Consider the following 23405-nt stretch of genomic DNA (forward strand, 5'->3'; position numbering starts at 1 on the left):
GAAAACGGAGAACGGAAAACGCCAAGCGGAGCAGCAGCCCCATTCGCCCCAAAGTAGCGCTCTTTGGGAGAGCGAGAGAGAGAGAGAGACAGTGCTCCAAATAGTAGGAGGCAGAGCAACAAGCAGCGAAAGAGCGAGAGCAAAAGAGACTCGTCCAGCAGGTAAGCTTGTTGCATTGTTGGTGCCCCAAACACAGCAATAAAATTGTTTTAAATAATAGGAAGTTTGTCATTTTATGTTTCGTCGAATTTAAACATCGTTTAATGTTGATATCATTTTTTTTATAAATTCCAAGGGCCTTGCAATTTTTTCTGTTAATTACACTTCTTTTAACTGTGATCCTAGTCACCAGTATTAATTTGTTCAAATAAATTTAATATAATATATTGGGGAGTAAACTAATTTATATCATGAGTACTTTTTAAAAAATTAACTAATCTTATCATCTAAACTTAGATTAGACTTCACCCCTTTTTATGCAGCATTATATCGCTTTCTCTGACTGTGTCAGCAGTGCAGTCGCGGCTAAGAACAGTTATAAATTGCCCGAATCGAAGCGTTTTTAGCAATTTTTCATTCACATATTCACAGAGCAGCTCTCTCTTTCTCAGTGGGGCTGCTCTATCCATTTTCTCTCTTGCCCCATGGTCTCTCTCAGCATAAAATGCAAAAGTGTTGTTGTTTTTGTGGCTTATGTAACTTTCGGGCATCCGCAGGCACAGAAAGCGTTGAAGGGCAGTCAGCGACCTCGTTCTAGAAAAGAATCCATCTCTCCAGCCCCCCACCACCCCCTAAAAAGAAAGCCCCCAAAAGAAGCAGCAACAGCAGTGAAAAGCGCGTAGTATAAACATGCTGTAACATATACAGTATTTCTTCCATAACCCAACCCATTCTTATTTCGTACAATCGTCCCCAACTAAATGCATTTAAAAACTTTAATATTTATATTAATCTAAGAATCCCGGATTTTTAAGTGTTTGAAAAAAACGTACCCATTTTCACTTGTAACTGTTTAAAAAATATTTACCATTTACTTTTTGACTCAAAATATTAAATTAAATAGTTTTAAAATTAAACCTTAATTTAAGGTATTCAACACTATTTTTAAATACATGTTTTATTCGAGCATAATGAAACTCACGTTAAAGAGGTACAACTGCGCAATCAAAAAGAAAGGAGACTGAAAGGGGAAGAAAAAATGTAGGGTTTTGCCATGCAGGGCAGGCAAACCAGAAATGTCTGCTTTTGGGGCTGTGGAGGTGGTTCTTTATGGTCATAGCTTTTGGGGTGTGGGGCTTGGCGGGAATATCAAAGTCATGCCAAATTACGCAACAGCCAAAGCGTTGTTCTTGGTAACCCGCTGACCGAAGATTTAGGAAAGAGGCAGAAGGGAGCTTAGAAGCTAGACTCCAATTTCAGTGTTCAAGTCTGAAGTACTCGACAAATTCTTATTAAATAACATGTAGTAGCCTTGCCATGGCTACAACATAAATAAGAAACTGAAGGTTATCGCCATTATCCTCAAGTACCTGGCCAATTTTGTAAGTTTTACGCTTGATAAACTCAATGGGTCATACAAAATCAATTAATATATAATGTTTTTAACTATTGATTTAATGAGCTCTTGCGGTTTATAATTTTCTTTTCACGAACTATGTAACTGTATCGTAGTTTTGTATTTTTGCATAGCAATATCAGCACTTCCCTAGCAATATCCGTACCCACTTACCAATTCAATATCCCCATACTGCTTGTCGCATCCCCTTTCGCTCGCAGACTATCCTTTGTGTCCTTTCACCTTTTTATAGACTTCCGCAGCAATAGATCTAGTAAACAATAATGCCTTCACTCCATTCCTTTCTCTCTGGGCATCCTTTTCGCACTACCACATTTTGCAGGGCCCGTTCAAGCGTAATTTAATTTTGCGCGCCATTTATTTATAGTGGCCAGGCAAAGGAACTCGAGGCACCAGCCAGGATAGTTTTGCCTGTGGGTAAATTATGGTTCCAGGGCAAATTAGGTTGGGTCACATGGCCAGGATGCTCCGATGAGGATGTATGTAGATGGGAATTTGCTGGATGCAGAGTTGATACACCTGATGCCAGCGAAGAATTACCTGAAAAATGAAAATAAATTATGAAATATTGTATAAAGAGCTTGTAATAGTTTAAAAATAATACATTGTTCTGGTTAACATAATCAGAGGACAAAAATATAAAAATTTGTTAACGACTACCAGTACCACTAGAGTAGGTAATATCTCTAGATGTATGATCCAGAAATTATCATTCCCGTATGCGCCGGTTTATGTATGCCCCTGGCTCCCTTTTGGCCTCTCTTATTTAACTTCCTCTGTTTTGTTTTTCTGGTTTTGTTATGCGGTGGCATCTGTTTTTGCCACAACAAAAAAAAAACGAGGAGAGTGCGTAAAATGCGTTTTAATTGAAAGGAAATGTTCAAAGCACATGTGCAGCTGCTAGTGGGCAAGGGGGCAGGTTGGGGTAAAAGAGGGGGTAAAATAGGAGGGGGTGGCATGGCGGCCTGTGTCTGCTAATTGAATTACCTTTCGGTTGCTTTTCCCATTAGAAGTGCCGCCAAGTTCTAGAGCTGCTTGTTTGCTTTTCATTTAATACCCATTTTGATTCAATTTTAGTTTTTCTTATTTTTTGACCCAATTTCACTTTGCTTTCGTGCATTTTCAGCTGTCTGCGTCTAACGTTATGCAGCCAAGAGAGTAGCAAAGAGAGTCGCTCTCGCTCTTTTGCAGGTGGGGAGGACTTGAATTTTCAAACGATTTCTTTGCAGGACACAGAAGTCTTTATAAGTTTCTGAATATATATATATTCATGTACAGTGGACAAACAAGTTTACGAACATTTTATATAAAGTTGAAGTGCAAAGTGTACATTAAATTTTTTTGCCCACCGTATATACATATATTTTTAAAAAGCATAGTATTCTAATTTGGTTTTGGAAATTTTAATTTGATGGATTTTTAATATGGAGTTTTGGATAATAACGTATAACAAATTTTGATTTTGGAATGTATTTAACATAGTTGTTTTCGAAAAAAAATGTTAACGTCTTAATTCTTTTTAATTATGGAACTTGTTTCAATATTTGAATTCATACTATAATATTGCCCCTTTTTTTCTCACCTCACAGGCTTCAAGAATGGGTTCTGGTGATGCGGAGAACGGCAAGAAGATCTTCGTGCAGAAGTGCGCCCAGTGCCACACTTACGAGGTGGGTGGCAAGCACAAGGTTGGCCCAAATCTGGGCGGAATTGTGGGTCGCAAGAGTGGCACTGCGCCTGGCTACAAGTACACGGAGGCCAATATGAAAAGGGCCGTTTCCTGGACGGAGGGGAATCTAGACGAGTATCTAAAAGACCCGAAGAAGTACATCCCCGGCACAAAGATGGTGTTCGCCGGTCTCAAAAAAGCTGAAGATCGGGCCGATTTGATTGCCTTCCTCAAGACAAACAAGTAAAAGAAAAACTCCTGCAAAACAACAAGATCGGCAACCATAACATCAGAAAGACGGCACTAAAGAAATTAGACCTAACACTTGCAACATTTATTGAGTGCAACTAATCACATTAATCTTTAATTGGAAGCAACCCATGCCCAATAATACTTTAAAAAGGTTTACTTCTAATTTTGTCAATTAAAGTTGAGGAAAGTAATAAGTTGTTTTCTTTAATTTTAATTGCGCGCCCAGCAGGGTTGCATGTGCGTGGTATATCACTTAGCTTTTGCCAAATATGTTTCAAATCCGCTATTTTTGTAAACTAATATTATTTTACACAAATGCTTTAATTGTGGTTTAACGTAGTGCGTACAAAGAGGTTTTAAAGTGGAGTATGTGTCAACGAGCAGTTTTAGGAAACTGAAAAATTACGTATACGACCAGAGTTGAAAAACGACCTTACCAAAGAAACCGTTTGCGTTTTTTTAAATGTAAGCGCCGGTCACTCTGCCGCTGCAATTTCCTATCGACAAGACGCGCGGTCTTCATTCGTAAAAAATCGGCGACGCTCGACGTTTGTGTTCAATGTAAGTAGTGGGTGTAGTTTTCGAATTTTCAAGTGACGTAAATACTACCTTGAAAAGTTATTGATTAGCGAGTTCTCAACTAGATAGTAATGGAAAACACTTCCGTGTAGTTTCTGTTATAAAATTTCCAGTCGCTCACTGCTGTGTAAATTATTACCATGCAAATAATTATTTTTGGGGGATGATTCAGGTTACATAAACGTGTCCTTGTGCGTGTGTATAACAGTGCGAACTGTGATAGGTTGTTTTTAAGTGTATTCGCTGAGTTTTCCAAAAGCAAACATTAGCAGTAATTTATTAATGGCAAAAATAGCATCCCAAAGTCACATTGCCATTGAAAAAAAACCCCGGAGAGCGTCGATTACATGAGCAAAGAGAGTGGAGCACCCGATCATCAGCTGTCTCGCTCGCTCTGTCTGGCAAAAAAAAATATATCAATTCTTGGAATTTTTTGTTTGCTTTGCTTTTTGCTTTGGAGTTCAAAAGCGCGCCACGTGGTTGCTAAGCAGGTTTTGATTTCCCTTGCCATTTTTAATATGGCAGAAAGGAGATGATATCCCCTTTTGCAAGGAGGCGGCTTATGTAACATTCGCATTTCTGAGGAAAATGGTCCAATTTTCACACATCTCTCTCATTGTCTCTATTTCTCACCCACACATAGACAGCTGCCTTTGGCCTGCTTCCAATTTTCCAATTGCACTTTCTCTCTTCCTTTCACACGCACGAGAACTTACTGAAAAGTTCTCCTCAAGGCCAAATCAGATGTTGACATTGTTGTTGCTTTGCCATCTCTCCCTCTCTAGGTGCATGTTAGTATGCACATAAAAAAAAAACTCGTGATGTAATGATAAGTTTCCAGATTTTATATGCACATGTATACTGTTTAACCAGCTATCAGCATGTAAATTTGTTGTTTTTAAAATGTCAATACAAAAGTTATAAAAAAAATAATGCAAAGGGGAATTTAGCTTGGTTGGTGAATGCTCTTCACACCAATCGATTAATAAATATTCCCAAAACAAAAAAATTATAAAAATTAAGTATTAATTTGATTTTCGCATATTGATCTGACGTAAATCATCCCTTTTTTGTTAGTGTAGATGCTTGTTTGTGTAGGTGACTTACTCATTGCAACGGCACTTTGTACTCTCCCAAGTTCAAATAGCTGCATGCAACCTATTAGCTGGGAATTAACAAGTTGACCGTAACACAAACCCTGAGAATAATAATAGTTAGGTAAACAACTAACGTTTTTTTCATATGATGCTTCCTGGAGAGGTTTTTGGCCTGTTGCTGAGCGGTTCTGACGCAATTATTATTCGAATGGTGAATATTTAAGGGGAAATAGAGTGCGAGAGCGGGAGAGTGTGGGCAACAACATGTGACCAGCGTCTGAAGCTTTTTTTTGCAAGTGTGTGTGTCTGGTGACGTTGCCCTCCTCGCGCGTGAAAAAAGTGTGTGGGTTGGACGGGGGAGTCAAATGGGAATGCAGACTGAGTTAGATAATGAAAAGTTGTTCTAATTGTGGCCTAATCACACCCAACAGCCGACTAATGCACTTAGCTCTAGCGATTCTAATAATTCCGTTTCCGCAGCGAGCTTATCAATTGTTTACATAATGGGGCAAGGGGACAAATATTTTTTCACGGCTACTACACAGTGGAAAATAATTTAAAAATATGTAGTTGAAAAAATGATATTACAATTTTATTGCCAAGTAGGTAGTTGAAAAATCTATACTCAAAACAAACCAACAAAAATAAAATTAAAAATATTTTTTTCATAACTAAGATTTGCAGTAAACTACTTTTGTTTTTAATTCAAACTTTTGTTAAGAGTCTGAAGATAATATTTTTCTTTAAGAGCAATCATATTATTAATAATAATAGTGGTTAGGATCAATGTTGAACTTTGGAACCACGTTAGGTGACAGCAGCGATAAAGACGACAAAATTTGAGTTCTTTGCTTCTAGCTTACTTTGATCAGTGATTAATTTTCCAATTTTTCTTCTCTTCCACAGTCGAGTCCGTGTTAACACATTATCAATCACATAATCCACAATGGGCGTTCCTGCTGGCGATGTTGAGAAGGGCAAGAAGCTGTTCGTGCAGCGTTGCGCCCAGTGCCACACCGTGGAGGCTGGGGGCAAGCACAAGGTTGGACCCAATCTGCATGGACTGATCGGTCGCAAGACCGGACAGGCGGCCGGATTCGCGTACACGGACGCCAACAAGGCCAAGGGCATCACCTGGAACGAGGACACCCTGTTCGAGTACCTGGAGAACCCCAAGAAGTACATCCCCGGTACCAAGATGATCTTCGCCGGCCTGAAGAAGCCCAACGAGCGCGGCGATCTGATCGCCTACCTGAAGTCGGCCACCAAGTAAAGGTGCTGTCTATCAACTTACCAACCACTGCAGGATGTCTTACTGTATTATTGTGTTCAGTCACAGTCCGGCAAACAACCGCAACAGCAGAAACAACTACAAATCAACAAAGTACAGACCTAAAAACTACAATTATGTTAATTATAAAGTTTAAATAGGACAATTTATTATTTAATTTAAATAAAAAGTGGAATATTTAATTTAAACCCGATGAGAATTGTGACATCCACAAGAAAACGTTAAATAATAACTAAAAAACAACTACATATTATTAGATGTGTTTGGTTATGGGGGGATTAAGAGAAAGGAAAAAAAAGACCATTAAACAATTCGGACAAAACCTTTTCTGCACAGTAAAGAGCAAAGGTTACTGAAGAGATCTAACACTCCTGTTCTTGTATTTAAGATTCAACGCTGCCATTTAAGTGGTTTATTTATGGGGGAAGAGAATTTCGAATAGCTAAAATATTTCTCTCAACAATTCTGTGAAAAGCTAAAGAGTGGGTCACGTCGAGCAATAAAGAGAGGTAACTAAAATTGTATCACGTGCCTTTACCAAATAGTAGTAGTGCAAAGAGAGGCCAATAAGAGATTCCCATGGGTCTCGAGCCCTAGATAAGAACCGATAACTGAAACCTTCCTAAAAGAAATTCCTAATCAAATATTGAGTCACACTTAGATAGCAATATTGAAAGAGAGAGTAAATATTGCTTAACAAATTATATTAGTCTCTTAAATCATACACCAATTGTTTAAAAAACACTTGAATAATTTTGGCTAATTTATGTATATTTTCTTTTACACTCGCAAAACTTTATCATACAATTTAATAACAACTTTGCTTTAGTTTTTAATGAAAGAAATACTTGATAGGTTTTTACAATATATTTTTGTTTTCTTTGTTTTGTTTTTTGTTTAGTTGTGGTTGCGCTGACGCGATTATAATACATAAGAAGTGCATATCATCTGGTTTAGAAAAACTCTGTACAGCGGCGCACACATAAAAATAAGAACACAAATAATAATAACAACAAAATATAAACAATTGAATTGAATGGAACATCTTAAAGGATAGCTGTTTGTATTTGCTCTGCCATTACAGTGAATTGCGTTTTTTGGAATGCCAACAAAAAATCGAATTGTTCTCTCAATACGTTCAATGGGCTGAGGGTGTAATGGGCGTAGACGGAGGTATGGGCTAAACAAGAACTTAGTTTAAGCTGGAAACAAACATGCGCTTAAACGTAGCAAGAACAAACATCAGTAAGTGTGGTGGAGAAGTGGAGGATCAGGTTGGAGTTATAGATCCCTCCACGACTCTTATTGTTAGTTAAGGTCTCAGGCTGGCGGCCTGGCTAAAATATTTGTTGTGTGCCTGTGTGCATGGATGACTGATTGATTGGACCACTTAGGCCTTGCCGGAGATGGGGGCGGCACCTTGTTTCTGGTTCTCGTTTTCCTTCTCCAACTGCTTGCCCAGATATTCCCTATTAAAAACAAAGAGAGAAACAAAAGCTCATTGAATACACAGAGAATTTCGGTGATAATCTTGATCAAGGATTGTAAGAAAACGATATGAGGATCACAGCACCTGTATGCGGGTTTGGGGGAGGCATGAGAGGATAGGTATTCGAAATCCATACTAACCAGTTGTGTACCATCAGCTTTTGCACGGCCAGCAGGGCTTCGTACCGCACATTGGGATCCTCGTGACCCAAATGCTGCATTACGATCTGTTTGCCACCCAGTTGCTCCAAGACACTAAGGAATAAAGATTTAGAAATGTAATGTATAGTGTATTAGAAAGTAAAATGCGCTCTCGCTATGATTTGGAGTGGGTTTTCAATTTAAATTATATTTAAATTAATGATTAAAGTAGATAGTTTTCAAGTTTTCCATCTTCAAAAAGAAAAGATTTCAAATATAGACACTATATACTTACTGCTTGCCGCGGGGATAGTGACGCACATACTCTCCGATGTCGAAGCAGGCGACGGAGAGGATGATGGCGTCTTTGGAGGTCTCCAGCAGGTGAACGAGGATGCGCAGCAGCTCGTAGTTCTTCTCGTTCAGGCGCTGGGCATTCTCGCGCCAGAACTTGGCCGACTTGTGGACAGGCGACCATTCCAAGCGACCGCTGCGCACCTCAGTGGCGTACTCATCGAAGGAGCTCAGGTCCTGCACCGAGTTCTGCAGCTTCTCGCTGAGGTATTCCACATCGGCGGTGATGTCCTCGTCGTCGAAACGTCGCTGCTCGAAAATGGATAGCTGCTTCAGCACCTTGCACTGGACCATGGCGATGCAATGGTCCTTGGCCACCGATGAATCCTCCGGCTTCTCGATCAAATTGCGGAAGACCGCGAGGATAATGCGGGTCACCTTCTCCTTGGCACAATCGCTGAGGATATCAGCCAGGATGGGGATCACGCTGAACTTGTTCATCTTGGCGGCCAGCAGGGGATTGAAGGTCAGCACCCACAGGCAGAAGATCAACTGGTATTGCACCTATGAATAAGAAATCGAATTTAAATTGTACCAAACAATTTACACATTTCAATTTCAAACTCACCTGGAAGTTGACACGGGTCGAGAGTATGCGAATCAGAGTGCTGATTCCATCGACGCCCACGAAGGCGAATCGGTACTCATCCACGCGGAGCATCATCTGCAGGCACCGGGCCACCGATTGGATGTATTCGTTGTTCTATATATTAACGATAAAAGTTCCCATTAGTTTATTCTCGTATTCGACCTTACAAGTCGCTGGTTAGGTTTGTTAGTTATTACGATATCAGCTGGAATCTATTTTTCGCTAGCTACAACAACGATAATTACTAAAAGCTACGTACAGTAGGGGAAACAAAGTGGAAAAGAGAGTGGACAACATTTATAGACAATTGAAGATGCAACATCAATGGGGTTTCGAACCTTATGCCATTGGTTTATCTTTGTGTAATTTTGGGTGATTTTCGTGTAGCTATAACCATCACCTGGACCTTTTATTACCGTTACACCACACTGATATGTTTTTATTCATTGCATGACAACACTGGTTGCCAGGGCCCTCGAGCCGGATTCTCCTGCTGTCCTCTCACGCGCTATTAGTCGGGTTAGTAAACAGTTACGAAATAGACTAAGAAATACTACACAAACACACGGATCACAGTCGAAAGAGGTCGATTCTATACGAGCATGGTAGAGAAACGGTCCCCCTTCTTAAAAACCACTTTAAAATTTTTAGTTTTAAGCTACCAAGTTTAACAGATTTTTAAATTCATATTTTTTTAAGAAATTCCTAAATGGTTTTTTAGTCTTTTACATTTTTAAAACTTATCGACTGTGTTCGCTTGTGTGCCCATAAATGTTTGATAGTTTATTCGTGTTTTTGTGTGTTTTGGTGGGTGGGTAAGTGGATGTTTTGTTGTTTCGGCGATAGGATTGCTGCGAGTTTGGTTTAGTTGTTTGGAATACCGGTATCACACATTTGCCGTCCTGTTGCTGGTGATCACTGCTACCGCCCACCTCCCGATAGCTCTCGTTGGCCCTCTCGGCCAGCTCGTGCTGCTGCTGCAGCTGGGCCAGTGTGGGACTGTACTGGTGGCCATGGTGGTCTTTGTCTTTGCCATGCTGTTGATGCGTGTGCACAATGATCGTTTGTGTCCGCTTGGCCAGCAGGGCCATCTCTTGCAGATACGCTAAGCCCTAGGGTCGGATCAGAGGTCGTGGGTCGTAGGACGTGGGGGTGGTTCGTCCACAGACATCGATTCAATCGATTCATAGATGGTAAATTGCATATAAATTAAAATTGTTCACAGGGTTCAAGTGCAGCGGAACAGATAAATACGTTTTGATGACAAGAACACAAGGTAAATAACAAAATTATATTCTGGTGCTATGCTGTGAGACATGACACACGACTGCACGTGATGATCGGGAGGGGTGACGTGGCCGGATTTTATATCCAGGATAATATACGGTTTGAATATGAAGTGACAAGATTCTGAGTGCTGATGTATGGCATAATGTAAGTAACTCATTAAGTGGACTTCTCATTTGCTGAGATTTCACGAGTATTTTAACCAAGACAAGGTCAGTTTTGTTTGGTATCTGGACCTATCCGAGGTCTGTTTTGTTTGGTTTTAATTAGATATACTTATATATGTATACAGAAAGAAAAACTGGCAAAGCATGCAGGCAGTTGATTATTAGGTTTGTTAGCTTTAAACAGAGTTAGGTAATTAATTCAAGTTCATATCGAATGAGTTATGCATGGAGAATAGTCAAGGGATTAGTTTAAAATCTCTACAATCATCAATCTAACATTTTGCAATTGGAAAGGAGAAATAAAGTACTTCAAATCAATCAAACAAAAATCATGCTATCTCAACAAGTTATAGGTTATCAAACTTTTTAGAATACATCACATGCTGTAGGCTAAATTATAAAGAAAAATACTAATTTTATCTATATATAAAAAAATTTGTAATAATTGCACTGGTGGGCTCAACCCCAATAATTTCTAAGGGGTTTAAATAATTCTAATTGAAATGACAGCCGTTTGATTCTACACCAGTGCAAGAATTATTAGCAATATTTGCACTGGGAGGCATTTTATCCAATCTTTCACCAGTGCACGAATTGCTTAAAAGTAGTTGCTGAAACATTCTTCACATGCTCTTTTGCCCTAATGTACAGATCATAGACAACATAAACATGCTCTCGGAGGGCTCATCCCTAGCTCACGCACATGCAGACTTACATTGCTGGCCAGCTGATCCTTGAGGAACTGCAGATAGAAGTTCAGATCGGACTTGGGCATGGTCTCGTGGCCCCAGCAGGCGAACTTGGCCAGGATGCGCGACGACATATTGACGATGAAGCCGTCCTGGCGGTTCAGCAGGTTCAGGAACGGACCCCAGATGCACTGCTTCAGCTTGCCGGCCGTCTCGTGGAACAGATCCACCCGCGAGCGATCCTCCTGCAGCAGGTCGTCCAGCAGCACGAGTATGTACTGGATGGTCGAGTCCTTGGACAGATGGGAGACCAGATTCAGCAACGTCTTGACCACCTGGCTGGAGTTCTGGGCCAAGTAGCTGGCACGTGACTTGTCCAGGGCGCTGATCGCCTTGTAGTCCTCATCGCTGATCATCTGCGACTGCATGTAGGATGCCCAGTTGATCGTCCTGGTCCTGATGTCCGCCGCCTGCTGCTGCAGCACCGAGGTGGCAGCAATCATGTCTGTGGTCGTATGGATGTGCAAGAAACCAGGTTAATGGGGGGAGTTATATATGATGGGGTGCTTCCCTGGACAGCCAGTTAGCACCCCCACACCCACACACTCGCACTTCGATTTTTCCACAAAGGTCGAGTGCGGGGCGCAGAAACGGCAACTCACCGATGTTTTCCTCGGGCAAATACAAGGCGGTAGTCATTTTGAGGGCTTTCTTGCGACGACGCTCGGCACACACAAATTCAAGCACAGAATTTATGAAAATTTATCAAATATAACCGAGTGTTTTTCACACTACGCACCGAAATTCAGCTGACTGGTCTTGTGACTTTTCTGCATAGAGGTGGGAAAACATCGTGCCAACATCGTTGTCATCGATGTTTTCAATCGATCTGATCGATGTTTGGTGGGGAAACATCGATGTTTTCCCATCTCTACTCTGCTTTCCCTCTGCCGCAGCGCTGCCCAATGTTAGGAAACGGCTAAGCTACCATAGAAATGTTAAACAAAAACGACGACTTAACATTGCCGTTACAAAATCGACGATTTTGAATTTCGAAAAAAATAAATTCTTTACATCCAAAAAAAAAACTATTTTTAAGCTTTAACAATTTATTATTTAAAAATATATTTGGAAGCTATGATATTATCGTCAATTTGTAGTTTCAAGCTTGCACATCCTTTGGTGTTTTTGCATATTTGTACTAACCGAAAAAGACTTTGGGCAAAAAGTGCACTTATAGGGTTTTTCGCCCGTATGAGAACGGTTGTGATTTCTAAGATCGCTGGCACGGGAAAAACTCTTTTCGCAGTTATCACACTTGTGAGGTTTGTCCCCAGAGTGCAGCCGGGTGTGTCGCTTCAGATTTGATTTGGACAGGAAGGACTTCTTGCATTGGGAACACCTGTAAGGGTTGTCCTTGCCCCGCTTTATCTTGTGAGTCAACAGGTGGGCCTTGAGATGATAAATCCGTAAATAAGTCTTTGAACATTGATCGCACTTGTGCGGTCTTTCTCCGGAGTGGGAAAAAACGTGGGCTCTGAGAGCGTAGGGACGTGCGTAGGAATTTGGACAGTGGGGGCACTTGTACGGTCGTATCTCCGAGTGGCTCAAAAGGTGTCGACTACAGCTCGAGGAATACGGAAAAGACTTGGGGCACTGGGGACATTTGAACTTTCGCTTCTTATTTTCCGATGTAGTTGGAGTCTTTGGACTATCGGAGTGATCCTCAATGTGTTTCTTTAAGTGTTGTGCCTCCGCAAAAGTCTTTGGGCAATTGGAGCACCTAAACCGCTTACCATGTGTACGGACATGCAACTTAAGGGATTCTGAATTCTTGAAATATTTCGGACAATAATTACATTTGTAGGGCATATAAGCAGTGGGTTTAAGTTCTGATGCAGGCAAATCTGATTTTGATCTATCCTTTTTATCGGTTTTATCTTTCGAATGACTAAGAATGTGTTGCTTTGAATTGGTTGCATGTTTAAAAGATTTCAGGCATCGTTTACTGTGCATTTTTTTAGGAGGTGAATCTGTTACAGGCGGCGGAATATAATCGTCCTCTTCGTAAGCGTTGGTGCTAGGATCTGGTTCAGACAAACCCCACGTTGGACATTCATCGGCATCATCTCCCGAATGGGTCAGTATATGTTGACTAAACTGCGAGGCCACCACAAAAGACTTTGGGCACAGGGAACACTTGTAGCGCCGTTTTTCGCGTGAAGGTATGTCCGTAAGCTTTGGAATGGTATTATGATCCGATGCAGCCATAAGAGAATTGTCATTTTCACTGACTTCTAATTTGCACACGTCTTCCTCGAACAGGTCGTTATTTGATTGATCAATCTTGTTGCGTGATACTTCACAGACTGCCTCCATGTATATATCATCATCAACAGGCTCGTTTTTCACCCGGTACTCCTGGGCTTTATTATCTGGAACATGGTTTCCCCTTCCCACGTCGTTAATCGAGCCATCGCCATCCGAAATACTGCATAAATCCTCCTTTTCGAATTTTCGGGTAAACTCAAATGTGGCTCGAGCATCCTGCAGGCATGTTGGGCAGATGGTTTCCGGAAGTAGATCTCCTCTTTGAACTTGATAGCCGGACCACTGGGTTATCAATTCCGAAATGCATATTTCCTGTTCTGGTTCACTATCAAATATGTTGATCATATCTCCGCCCTGTTGCAGGCAAACTCGGCACACTTCATCCTCCTCCATTTTTCTAAAACAAAGTTATTATAATAGGACTAAGTTCAAGGGGAAAGCAACTTACTTTAAGGCGGTTTTTTATAATTTAAGTCTTATATTTAAGTCTTTGTTTTTGTTTACCATTATTTCAGTGTGACCGTGCGTTGAATGTTACAGTATACCACCGCTAATATTTTCTGGAGAAACAAAAAACCTTTGTTTTGGTATTTTTGCCTGAACCAAATTATTTATTTATTTATTTTGTCAATTATAGTTTCAAACTTAATGTTATTTGTAGCTTTTATAAGAATGTTTTAAAATCATTTTTAATAATAATCTAAAGTAGTTGAATTATTTGACTTTCAACGTACTAAAAAATGCAGTTTACATTTCCCTGCAAAAGAAAGCGCTGCTATAACAAAAACTTTAGCTTCACACCGTTTCCGAGTTGCGAAAATCGTGATCGTGTTCAAGGAAGATTTACAGGACTCTCTGTGGAGATAATTGATTTCGGTGGGGCTAAATCGCTGTATGACAATGGTTGTTTTGGCAAAGGAAGTAAATCACGAGGCGGACCGGCATCTCGGGATGAAGATGAAACGCTGCTCCTAGGAATGGAGGAGTCCTGTTTCCTGGCCTACTACTTAGAAATTTTAGATATAAAGAGCCCAACTGGCGCACTTATGGACTTCCAGATGTTTTTCAAGGCGGCAATCGAGCTAAATGAACGATTTGTGGAAAACTTGGCATGCTATTTGTATCTAAAGTCCAAGAATTGGGTGATCAAGAGTGGCATCAAGTTTGGCGGGGACTTTCGTAAGTATTTTGACACTAAACTGTCTCAACACTCGGTAACATCTCTCGTTTTAGTTGTCTACAAACAAAGTCCCAGTTTGTACCACGCCAGCTTCCTGGTCATTGTTCAAACGTCCTCTGACTTGGATTACTATAAGTCAAAGAACTTGAAAGGCGTTCAACGAGTGGCTGAAACTTCGGATAAGGATGTGCTACTGCTAACTGTCCATCAACCTAAGGTTATAGCTAAACCAGAGGACCTTCAAGAAACCCGAGTAACAGAGACAATTGTGCGACGTTTCAATTACTTAACTTTTGTACAAAGCAAACAACAATAAGGAACTATTCCCAGGATTCTACAACTTCTCCAGGCGATGCTTTTTGGGTATGCCGGTGCTCCGGTAATCGGCCCGTTCTTGCAGATATATCTGTTTGCACTCCTCCTTAAAGGCCTCGTTTTGATACCACTGGGTGAGGCATTCCTTCAGGGCTGAGTTTTGCTTTCGGCAGGTGGCCACCATTAATATGCTGCTGGCCTTGCAGCATTCCTGGAAATCGGCCACCTCCTTGGAGCAGAATTCCGCCTTGGCCCGATCCCGCATTATCTTGGGTATCAGCACTTCCCGCTCCACCTTGCGCAACCTCGTATCGTTGGGGTCACCTAGCAGGATGATTGTCAGTGGACGGGATCAATCGTTTACTCTGAGAACTCACCAAGTCCATGGGGATTAAGGGGATCCACGCTTGGTTGTTGTTCGAGGCTCATGTTGTCTTAAAAATATATTATTTATTTTGTGTAACAACTTTTAGTGTGACTGCCAGTGGAACAAAAGAAAATACTTGGGATATTAAAATACCACTTAGATACTGAAAGGAATTCTTTTTTAAGTTTGTTTGAAACTTAAAATTAATCTATTAAGCGAACCCTATTTTTTATAATTTTCTAAGCATTAAAGACGCTCTATTTAAAAACAACAGTTTAAAAAATTAGTATATTGATTTCGCTCAACTTCTTTATAAAAAATAAAATATTTGTGATCAAGCGATTTGTGCCTAAGAAATATCTTAATAAAATAATGGAATACGAGTATCGTTCAATAATAAACCGCGGCTTCGTACCAAAGTTTGCCAAAATCCAGGCGCATTTTATTACAAATTGTGCATTTAGAATGCTCAAATAAAAACCTAACTAAGCGGATGCATTGTATTCGGCGAGGCTCTTCGCGCTAATGGGTTCCAGATTCCGCACTCCATCCTTGTCCACCACGGCGACATTGAAGTTCTTGAGGTTGACGACCAGTCGCTTCTGGATCTCGACAATGCACTTCTTGAAGACATCGTAGGCCTCCTCCTGGGTGATGTTGGGGTGCCAGTAGCGATCGTAAATGCTGGACGCGAAGACCGCACCATAGCCATGACCGGCATAATTGAGGGACTTGGCATTGGCCAGGTAATCGATGAAGGTGAGCTCCGGACCCTCGTTGGGATCATAGCTGGATGGTGGAATTGATGTGATATTGTTGGGATTAACTGATAGACTGCATCCTTACCCTGCCACAAACATAAACACCTGGTACGGCGTGCGACTGCGAAGATATTCGGCCAGATTCTTGCGCGTGAAATGCGCCGCCGCATGTGGACTCAAATCGTAGCCATTGCGCATCTTGTACAGCGCTATGTTCTTCGAAATGAACTCGGTGAACTGCTCCGTGTCGCCCGATTCGCCGGTGGTTGATATTAGCAGATTGTCCGACACCTTGTGGATTTTGTTCTCATCTGGAAAAGGTGCGAGCAAAGCCAGCAAGTGAGGCACAAGCCGCCAAGAAAAACGAGACTCCGTGCTTACCCTCCTTCATTACGATTATGGAGCGGGCGTGGGTGGTGTCCGCCGCCAGCATCACAAAGTCGGGACCCTTGATACCCAGAAGTGTTTCCATGTTGCAGTTATTAACGTACTTTCGTGGGTTTCAAGAAAATTTCAAGTTGTTTGTGACTTGCCGAAATGCAATGACAAGCAATAGTTTGGTGAAGTGTGGCCGTCTGCGTGGGTAAGAAAAACACCAAAACTCTGAAAAATACTAATTTAAGCTTTTTTGTAAAAAGTTCAAAATATTTGTATTCGTTTCTATTTATTTGTTAGTACGAAAACAAAAAGGTTTATTTTGAAGAACAAATTATTTAATACAAAAGCTCAAATTAAGTTAAAATTTTATCTTTGGCTTAGGAAATTTAAAAATTTAATCTTTTCTGGCCACACTGGCCTAGGTTATCAGCGCTACTATTTTTTATTTCACAATAAAGTTTACCATATAAACCATTAAAGCCATGCAGGCACCTCCACCGGAACATTGTCCTGGAACGGAGAGCGAACAGGCGGGCAAGGTGAGCGCCTGTGCCGGCTGTCCCAACCAGAGCATCTGCAGCGATCCCAGCAAGAAAGTCGAAGATCCCGGCAAGGCATTGGTGGCAGAGTCACTGAAAGACGTGCGAAACAAGCTGCTGATACTGTCGGGCAAGGGGGGTGTGGGGAAGAGCACGGTGACCAGCTTGCTGACCCGCTTCCTGGCCAGAAGTTGTCCGGAGAGCAACTTTGGTGTCCTGGACATCGACATCTGTGGTCCATCGCAGCCCCGTTTGATGGGCGCCTTGGGGGAGAACGTGCATCAATCTGGTTTTGGCTGGTCGCCCGTGGGAATCGATGACAATGTGTGCCTTATGTCCATCGGATTTCTACTTGGCTCCGTGGATGATGCCATCATTTGGCGTGGTCCCAAGAAGAACGGCATGATTCGACAGTTCTTGAGCGAGGTGGACTGGGGCAGTCTGGATCTGCTGCTGCTGGACACTCCGCCTGGCACCTCCGATGAGCACCTGTCGGTCGTTTCCTACCTGAAGGACGACAACAAGCCGGAATCCCTTCGGGCCGTCGTCGTGACCACGCCGCAGGAGGTGGCTCTCCTCGATGTACGCAAGGAGATCAACTTTTGCAAGAAACAAAACATACCCATTGTGGGCGTGATCGAGAACATGAGCAGTTTCCGTTGCGGCAATTGCGGAAACAGCTCGGAAATCTTTCCAGCCAAAACCGGAGGAGCTGCAGCCATGTGCGCCGAGATGGGAGTGCCGCTGTTGGGCTCCTTGCCGCTGGATCCCCAGGTAGCCAGAGCCTGCGACTCTGGCGAGGATATAACCGATATCAAAAACACCACCACTGAGGCGCTGGAAGGGATTTGCTCTAGGATTATGGCTAGCTTTACTTAGTTATGTAAATATCACAAAATATTTTCAAATAAAAAACATTGCCCAAACAACTGCCTTTATTAAACTTAAAATACAGGTGAGCCTTTTACACATTTTTCTTTACCATCCGTTGGTTACTGTTTGTTTTCTTAAAGAACAACTATTATTTAATCATTTTTGTTATCGTAAATTACTGAATAAATATAAATCATGTAAAAGCCCGCTTTCCCACCAACGTTTAAATTAATATATAATAACGATTTTTGCCGTTTACAACTTGCAGCCTAACATAAAGATGAGTAAACGGGCCTCAATCGAGCTACAGCTTACTATGGAATAATACTATAAATATTTTGCTTTTAAGCATTATCCACAGTTGGGGATGAGGGTGGACTCTCCAAGTTAACATCCGTGGATAATCTTTGCGGAGCATTTGGCACTTCAAGTACATCTATAACGACGGCGCGGTCCACAGCTTGTTCAAATGTGGTACCTCTTCCCGTGCTCTCGATTGTGGGAGCAAAAGTGGTTTCTCTTCCTTGCTGACGGCTCGTTTGACCTCCTGGCTCTGACGGCCTGATGGTTTCTCTTGCCGTGCTTTCCAACGGCGGAGCAAAGGTTGTTTCCCTGCCCACCTGTTTGGCCATGTTGGTGACTTGTTCTAACGGTCTGGCTTGAGAGTCCGGTGATTGGTTCTCATTGTTCACGGGTGGCAAGGTTTGATCCCGCGCGACCGTTTCGCCTGCATACTGACTGTGCGGATGCGTCGCCTGTTTACTGGCCAGGTCGGGCGGATGGTTTCGCACGGTGCACGACGACGTGCAGTCGCTGACTTTGTATATGCCCACCAGATAGTTGGCCAGTTCGAACATGTTTACACGGAGGGAAACAATGATGAACTGGGCGTTCTTCGTACGTTCCTGGGAAATAGAAAACATTGCGTTAGAACATATTAATAATAATAAGTAATGAATATATTCACCTTAATATAGTGACCCACAATGGACACGTTTTTGAAATCAAGCGCCGCATCAATTTCATCCATAAAGTACAGCGGAGAGGGCTTGTAGTAGTGCAGGGCAAATACAAGGGCCAGCGAGGAAAGAGTCTTCTCCCCACCCGATAGATTCGAAATGTATTTCCAACTCTTCTTGGGCGGCCGCACCGTGAAGTTCACACCCTCATTGAAGGGGTCCATGGAGTCCACCAGCTCTAGCTCGGCATCGCCGCCCAGCGTAATCATCTGGTACATTTCCTTCAGTTTTCGCGTGATGATGAAGAATCCAGCCATAAACTCCTTGTAGCGACGTTTTCGAACCTCCTCGTACTTGTCGCGCATCTCGTTTCGCTTGGAAGTAATGTCCTCCAGGACACGGACGCGATCCAGGTAGACGATGCGCCTTTCGTTGAACTCCTTGATGCATCCCAGGTTGGGCTTCTTTGTCTTTAGATCTTCCTCCAGCATCGTTTGCTTGTACTGCAGCGCCTCCAAGGACTCAGCTTCCAGCTCCTCCTCACTGAGCTCTTTGAGGGGCGCTGGTGGTTCCGTTTCTCCAGGAATCTCGTTGAGCTTCAAGGGGACCAGTTGAGACTGCCAACCGGGAATTTCTGCCTTCACCTTATTCATCTTTCCTGCAGCCGCTTGCAACTTAGCATCTATTTCAATGCGATCGAGGTTTCTTTTATTTTCCTCCTTGGTGATCTCATCAATTTGTTTCTTGATATCGGAGGATTGAGATTTGGCACTCTCGATGGCGGCGTCCGCCTCCCCGGCTTCCTTTTCCAGCTCCTTCTTCTTCTCCTCACACTTATTGCGGTCCTCGTTTAACGATTTCAATTTTTCCTCTGCAGCTGTTATGTTCTCTCGAAGATTATTATTGTTTTCAGTGATCTTCTTAATGTTGCGATCAGCGGAGGTCAAGGCCACCTTCAGGGAGCGCACATTGGCGGCCAGCTTCTCGATCTGGCTGCCCACTTTCTTGATTTTGGCCTCCACGGGCTTGACGTTGTCGTTCCTCAGGGTATCGTACTGGGTCTGGATCTCCTCGATTTGGCTGGTTACAGCCTGCTCGGCAAATTGGGCCTGTTCCACCTCTTGCTTGGCTGCTTTGATTTGCTCCTCGAGCTCTTTTACGGCACCCTCGTCCGTTGTCTTCTTGAGCATCCGCTGGCGCTGCGCCTCGCACTGTTTCAGATTGCTGGCCATCTGCTGCTCCAGGGAAGCAATGCTCACCGCCAGCTTCTTATACTCCGCCTCGTCCCGCTGCAGTCCCATCTTCAGGGTGTGAATCTCGCGCTCAAGACTACCCTGCTGCTCCTGGCAGTAGTTAACCCGGGCCTGCAGCTCCTCCGCCTGTATCTGCATCTCTTCCAGCGCCTTCTGTGTCATCTGCGAGTTGTCAGCCGATTCTGCCGTCTTGGTGCGCACCTGGGTGTCCATTTTGCCGCGCACAGGGCGATTGCCACCACCGGACATCGTGCCCGTCATCTCGATCATCTCGCCACGCAGCGTCACCACCCGGAAGCGTTCTCTGCCGTAGGCAATGCGTGTGCCCTGGTCCAGGTCGTCGCACACCAATGTATTTCGCAGGGCGAAAAAGAAGGCTGTCCTCACACGGTCGTCCTCCACCTTAACGAGGTCGTATAGTCTAGGAACGTTTTCTGGTCTGCAATTCAGTTAGAAGGCGGTTAATACCACGTAAATCTAAATATCGAGAATTGACTTACGTGTTTATCCTTGAATTGGCATCGCGACGATGTTGCTCAATCTTGTCCAGCGTGATGAAGGTTGCTCGGCCCACGTTGTACTCCTTAAGGGCGGCAATGGCCGCCGCTGCTGTGTCATAGCTGTCCGTGACAATGTTGTCCAAGCGTCCACAAGCCGTCGAAATGGCCACATCATACTTGGCATCTATGCCACCCAAGTCACCGAGCCGTCCCAGAATGCCTGGGATTTTGCCCTCCATCTTGAGACGCATTAGGAAGTTCAGAACTTTGTTATTCGAGCGCTGAGCCTGCATAACGCTCGATCTTTCGTTGATCTGAAAGAAGGATTATATTCAAATAACAATTGTATATTATCAGATTGGAGAAAAAAGAAGTCTTTGTTACCTCTGTTCGAAGCTTGTTGCACTGCATGGATAGATTACGCTCCTCTTTGACCATTTTGTCCACTTCCGCTGTCTTGTTTGCTATTTCGCTCTTCATGCGAGGAATGCTTTCGTTCAACTCATCCACCCTGGTCACCTTCTCCTCGAGACTCTTTTGCGACTGCTCGTATGAGCTCTTTAGGGTCGCATATTTCCTGGACTCGGTGGTCTCTGCCTGTTTGAGGATCTTTAGCTGGGACTCGAGCACCTGCAGCTCCGTTTTGGCTGCATTGACCTTCCCGTTGAGGCCCACCAAATCGTCACTGAGCTGCAGGCGTTTCTCGGTCAATGGGGCCGTGGTTTTTGTGAGCTCGGCCTGCTGCTTTTCGAGCTCTTCATTCAGCGTCACCTTATTCTTTTCCAGACTCTCCAGTTTTTGAGTGCAATCTTCGATCTCGCGTTGATTTTTTTCAGGTAACTTATGCAGATCCTCCAGCTCCTTCTCGTTCTTCTCCATCTGGGTTTTGTCCTTCTTGCGCTGTTTGTTTGTGCTCTCCATGGTGCTTTGGATTTCGGTGTGAGCCCTCTCGACAGTCGCCAGCCTCTTTTTGATTTGTTCGCGAGTCTTTACCAAAGATTCGTAGGCTCTAATAATAATAATAACGAATGCATTAATAAATATCATAGTAAAGCGGAAGATTTGTGCTTACTCGATTTCCTTTCGGACTACGGTCTCCTTCTCTTCCCGTTCTTGTCTCAGGGCAGCAGTTCCCTCGTCGTGGGTTTTGATCTCTTCCACACACGTTTCGTGCTCCTTGGTGTACTGCTCCAGCTTGGTCTTCTTGATGCTCACAATTTTCTGGATGTGCACGGACTTGGTGCGCACCATCTCGTTCTCCTTCTTCAGATAATCGACGGCCTCGTTGAAGGGCTGCTCCAGATCCTTCATCTCGCGCTCAGCCAGCTTGCAGCGGTTGTGCTTCTCCGTGCGGTCGTCGGTGAGCTGGTCCACCCTCTGGTTGATCTGCTGAAGCGGGCGAATATAACGTTTGGTGCCCACAATGTCCTCCAGATATTCCAGCATTCCCGTTTCGTTTTCCGTCTGCCCCTTTGGCTTCATCATGGCAATGGACTCTACTTCGCCCTGCAGGATAAGGAAGCGATTGTGCTCCAGATCCACATGGTGCTGCTTTAGCAGTTTGGCCACATCTTTGAGCTGGGCCCGCTTTCCGTTCACCAGATAGTAGGACGAGTTGTCCGACATGGCTGTGCGTTCGATGACAATGTCGGAGTTCGGCACATCTTCGCAGCTGCCGTCGCCCTTGTCTACAATCTGCTTGAAGTGCACCGCCACCGAGCAACTCCGGAGATTTTGGAATTTCGCGGAGGAGTGGATCAGGGTTGAGACGCGCTTGCAGCGAATGCGGTTCGCACGGCAGCCAAAGACGAACATCATGGAGTCGATGACATTGCTCTTGCCACTGCCATTTGGTCCAATGATGGCCGTGAAACTCTGGTGGAACGGTCCCAGTACCACTTTGCCGGCATAGCTCTTGAAATTGTGGTTCACAATCTTCGCGATGATCAGTCGCGGCCCCACGCTCTCCATGGAGCAATGTGGCGGCACAGGAGGCGGAATGTATATGTCGCCGATCCGGGTGCCGCCCTCCTCGTCATCGAAGATCAGGGCATCGTCCAGGGCGTCCATGGCGGCGTCCTCCTCCTCCTGCTGTTGCTGGGCCCGCAATTGCTGGGCAGTTAGTTGCGGCACCCGGAACTGACCGCTCGGACGTGCACCCTGGGCTCCCCTGGGCGTGCCCTTGCTGGGACGCGCCTTTTGCATCTTGTCCCCTTTCTTAAAACTATTTGAACTTGGTTAAACGAGGTAAATTCCTCAAAATACGAACTTAACTTCCCAAGCGCCAAAGGGAAAAGACGCTAAAGATGGGACAGTCATCAACGCTTTCAAAACATCGGCGATATCGATGTTTGGCGGGCCACCATCGCTGTTCTCCCATCTCTAACGTGTCTCCGCTAACTGGGGAGTGAGTATCCGCTAAAATAATAAGAACGGCCACACTATTATAATTTGGCGCCATGTTTTTTTTTGGCGCTTTTGAAATTTGAATTCGAATTTTAGGTAACGGGCCTTAAACAATATTAAAAAAAAATATACATATTTAAAAATAACATGCCAATATTTTAATTGATTCTTTTTAGTAAAGCCAAATAAAAAATATTATAACTGTAGTTAACAATTATGATTTTAGACATATGTTAAAATATATATTTCCCGTGAGCAGAAGTGAGCATTTTTAAATAAAAAACCAGCGATGTAGTAACATTGAAATTTGTATACCTTGTTTTGTGAATAAATTATTTAATAAACCTATAGCAAAACAATATGC

At 43.3% G+C, this 23405-nt stretch overlaps 9 protein-coding genes across 10 annotated transcripts; 4 read left to right on the forward strand and 5 right to left on the reverse strand.

Annotated features, from left to right (window-relative positions):
- Positions 1 to 6: 6 nt before the first annotated feature.
- LOC108150499 (cytochrome c-1) lies at positions 7 to 3688 on the forward strand. The gene is made up of 2 exons (XM_017278711.2): positions 7 to 161; positions 3166 to 3688. The coding sequence occupies exon 2, from the start codon at positions 3175 to 3177 to the stop codon at positions 3490 to 3492; it is 318 nt and encodes a 105-aa protein (XP_017134200.1). The 5' UTR covers positions 7 to 161; positions 3166 to 3174; the 3' UTR covers positions 3493 to 3688.
- Positions 3689 to 3946: 258 nt separating this feature from the next.
- On the forward strand, positions 3947 to 6712 carry LOC108150497 (cytochrome c-2). Its single transcript, XM_017278708.2, has 2 exons — positions 3947 to 4058; positions 6080 to 6712. The coding sequence occupies exon 2, from the start codon at positions 6120 to 6122 to the stop codon at positions 6444 to 6446; it is 327 nt and encodes a 108-aa protein (XP_017134197.1). The 5' UTR covers positions 3947 to 4058; positions 6080 to 6119; the 3' UTR covers positions 6447 to 6712.
- A 502-nt stretch (positions 6713 to 7214) lies between these two features.
- Positions 7215 to 12021, reverse strand: LOC108150496 (V-type proton ATPase subunit H). Of its 2 annotated transcripts, XM_017278706.2 has the most exons (7): positions 11842 to 12021; positions 11206 to 11684; positions 9918 to 10148; positions 9016 to 9150; positions 8389 to 8951; positions 8094 to 8207; positions 7215 to 7933 (listed from the first exon to the last, which is right to left on the reverse strand). In XM_017278706.2, the coding sequence occupies exons 1-7, from the start codon at positions 11876 to 11878 to the stop codon at positions 7855 to 7857; spliced, it is 1638 nt and encodes a 545-aa protein (XP_017134195.1). In that variant the 5' UTR covers positions 11879 to 12021; the 3' UTR covers positions 7215 to 7854. The 2 variants fall into 2 exon arrangements, with proteins under 2 accessions (XP_017134195.1, XP_017134196.1); XM_017278707.2 differs by lacking the exon at positions 9918 to 10148 and having other exon boundaries at positions 11842 to 12019.
- Positions 12022 to 12295: 274 nt separating this feature from the next.
- LOC108150409 (zinc finger protein 883-like) lies at positions 12296 to 14042 on the reverse strand. Its single transcript, XM_017278567.2, has 2 exons — positions 13959 to 14042; positions 12296 to 13907 (listed from the first exon to the last, which is right to left on the reverse strand). Exon 2 carries the CDS (start codon positions 13901 to 13903, stop codon positions 12329 to 12331), a length of 1575 nt encoding a protein of 524 aa, XP_017134056.1. The 5' UTR covers positions 13904 to 13907; positions 13959 to 14042; the 3' UTR covers positions 12296 to 12328.
- A 91-nt stretch (positions 14043 to 14133) lies between these two features.
- On the forward strand, positions 14134 to 15022 carry LOC108150418 (tRNA-splicing endonuclease subunit Sen2). The gene is made up of 2 exons (XM_017278575.2): positions 14134 to 14689; positions 14744 to 15022. Exons 1-2 carry the CDS (start codon positions 14251 to 14253, stop codon positions 15004 to 15006), a joined length of 702 nt encoding a protein of 233 aa, XP_017134064.1. The 5' UTR covers positions 14134 to 14250; the 3' UTR covers positions 15007 to 15022.
- Positions 14963 to 15507, reverse strand: LOC108150419 (COX assembly mitochondrial protein homolog). The gene is made up of 2 exons (XM_017278576.2): positions 15383 to 15507; positions 14963 to 15329 (listed from the first exon to the last, which is right to left on the reverse strand). The coding sequence occupies exons 1-2, from the start codon at positions 15432 to 15434 to the stop codon at positions 15025 to 15027; spliced, it is 357 nt and encodes a 118-aa protein (XP_017134065.1). The 5' UTR covers positions 15435 to 15507; the 3' UTR covers positions 14963 to 15024.
- A 273-nt stretch (positions 15508 to 15780) lies between these two features.
- LOC108150427 (probable proteasome subunit beta type-2) lies at positions 15781 to 16693 on the reverse strand. Its single transcript, XM_017278585.2, has 3 exons — positions 16515 to 16693; positions 16219 to 16444; positions 15781 to 16161 (listed from the first exon to the last, which is right to left on the reverse strand). The coding sequence occupies exons 1-3, from the start codon at positions 16603 to 16605 to the stop codon at positions 15858 to 15860; spliced, it is 621 nt and encodes a 206-aa protein (XP_017134074.1). The 5' UTR covers positions 16606 to 16693; the 3' UTR covers positions 15781 to 15857.
- A 209-nt stretch (positions 16694 to 16902) lies between these two features.
- Positions 16903 to 17976, forward strand: LOC108150494 (cytosolic Fe-S cluster assembly factor NUBP1 homolog). Its single transcript, XM_017278703.2, has one exon. It carries the CDS (start codon positions 16994 to 16996, stop codon positions 17927 to 17929), a length of 936 nt encoding a protein of 311 aa, XP_017134192.1. The 5' UTR covers positions 16903 to 16993; the 3' UTR covers positions 17930 to 17976.
- LOC108150492 (structural maintenance of chromosomes protein 4) lies at positions 17968 to 22925 on the reverse strand. Its single transcript, XM_017278701.2, has 5 exons — positions 21708 to 22925; positions 21020 to 21644; positions 20636 to 20949; positions 18891 to 20574; positions 17968 to 18828 (listed from the first exon to the last, which is right to left on the reverse strand). The coding sequence occupies exons 1-5, from the start codon at positions 22838 to 22840 to the stop codon at positions 18268 to 18270; spliced, it is 4317 nt and encodes a 1438-aa protein (XP_017134190.1). The 5' UTR covers positions 22841 to 22925; the 3' UTR covers positions 17968 to 18267.
- Between the last annotated feature and the right edge of the window lie 480 nt (positions 22926 to 23405).

Source organism: Drosophila elegans, unplaced genomic scaffold (assembly GCF_018152505.1).
Source record: "Drosophila elegans isolate 14027-0461.03 unplaced genomic scaffold, ASM1815250v1 contig_814, whole genome shotgun sequence".
Taxonomy (NCBI): Eukaryota; Metazoa; Arthropoda; class Insecta; order Diptera; family Drosophilidae; genus Drosophila; species Drosophila elegans.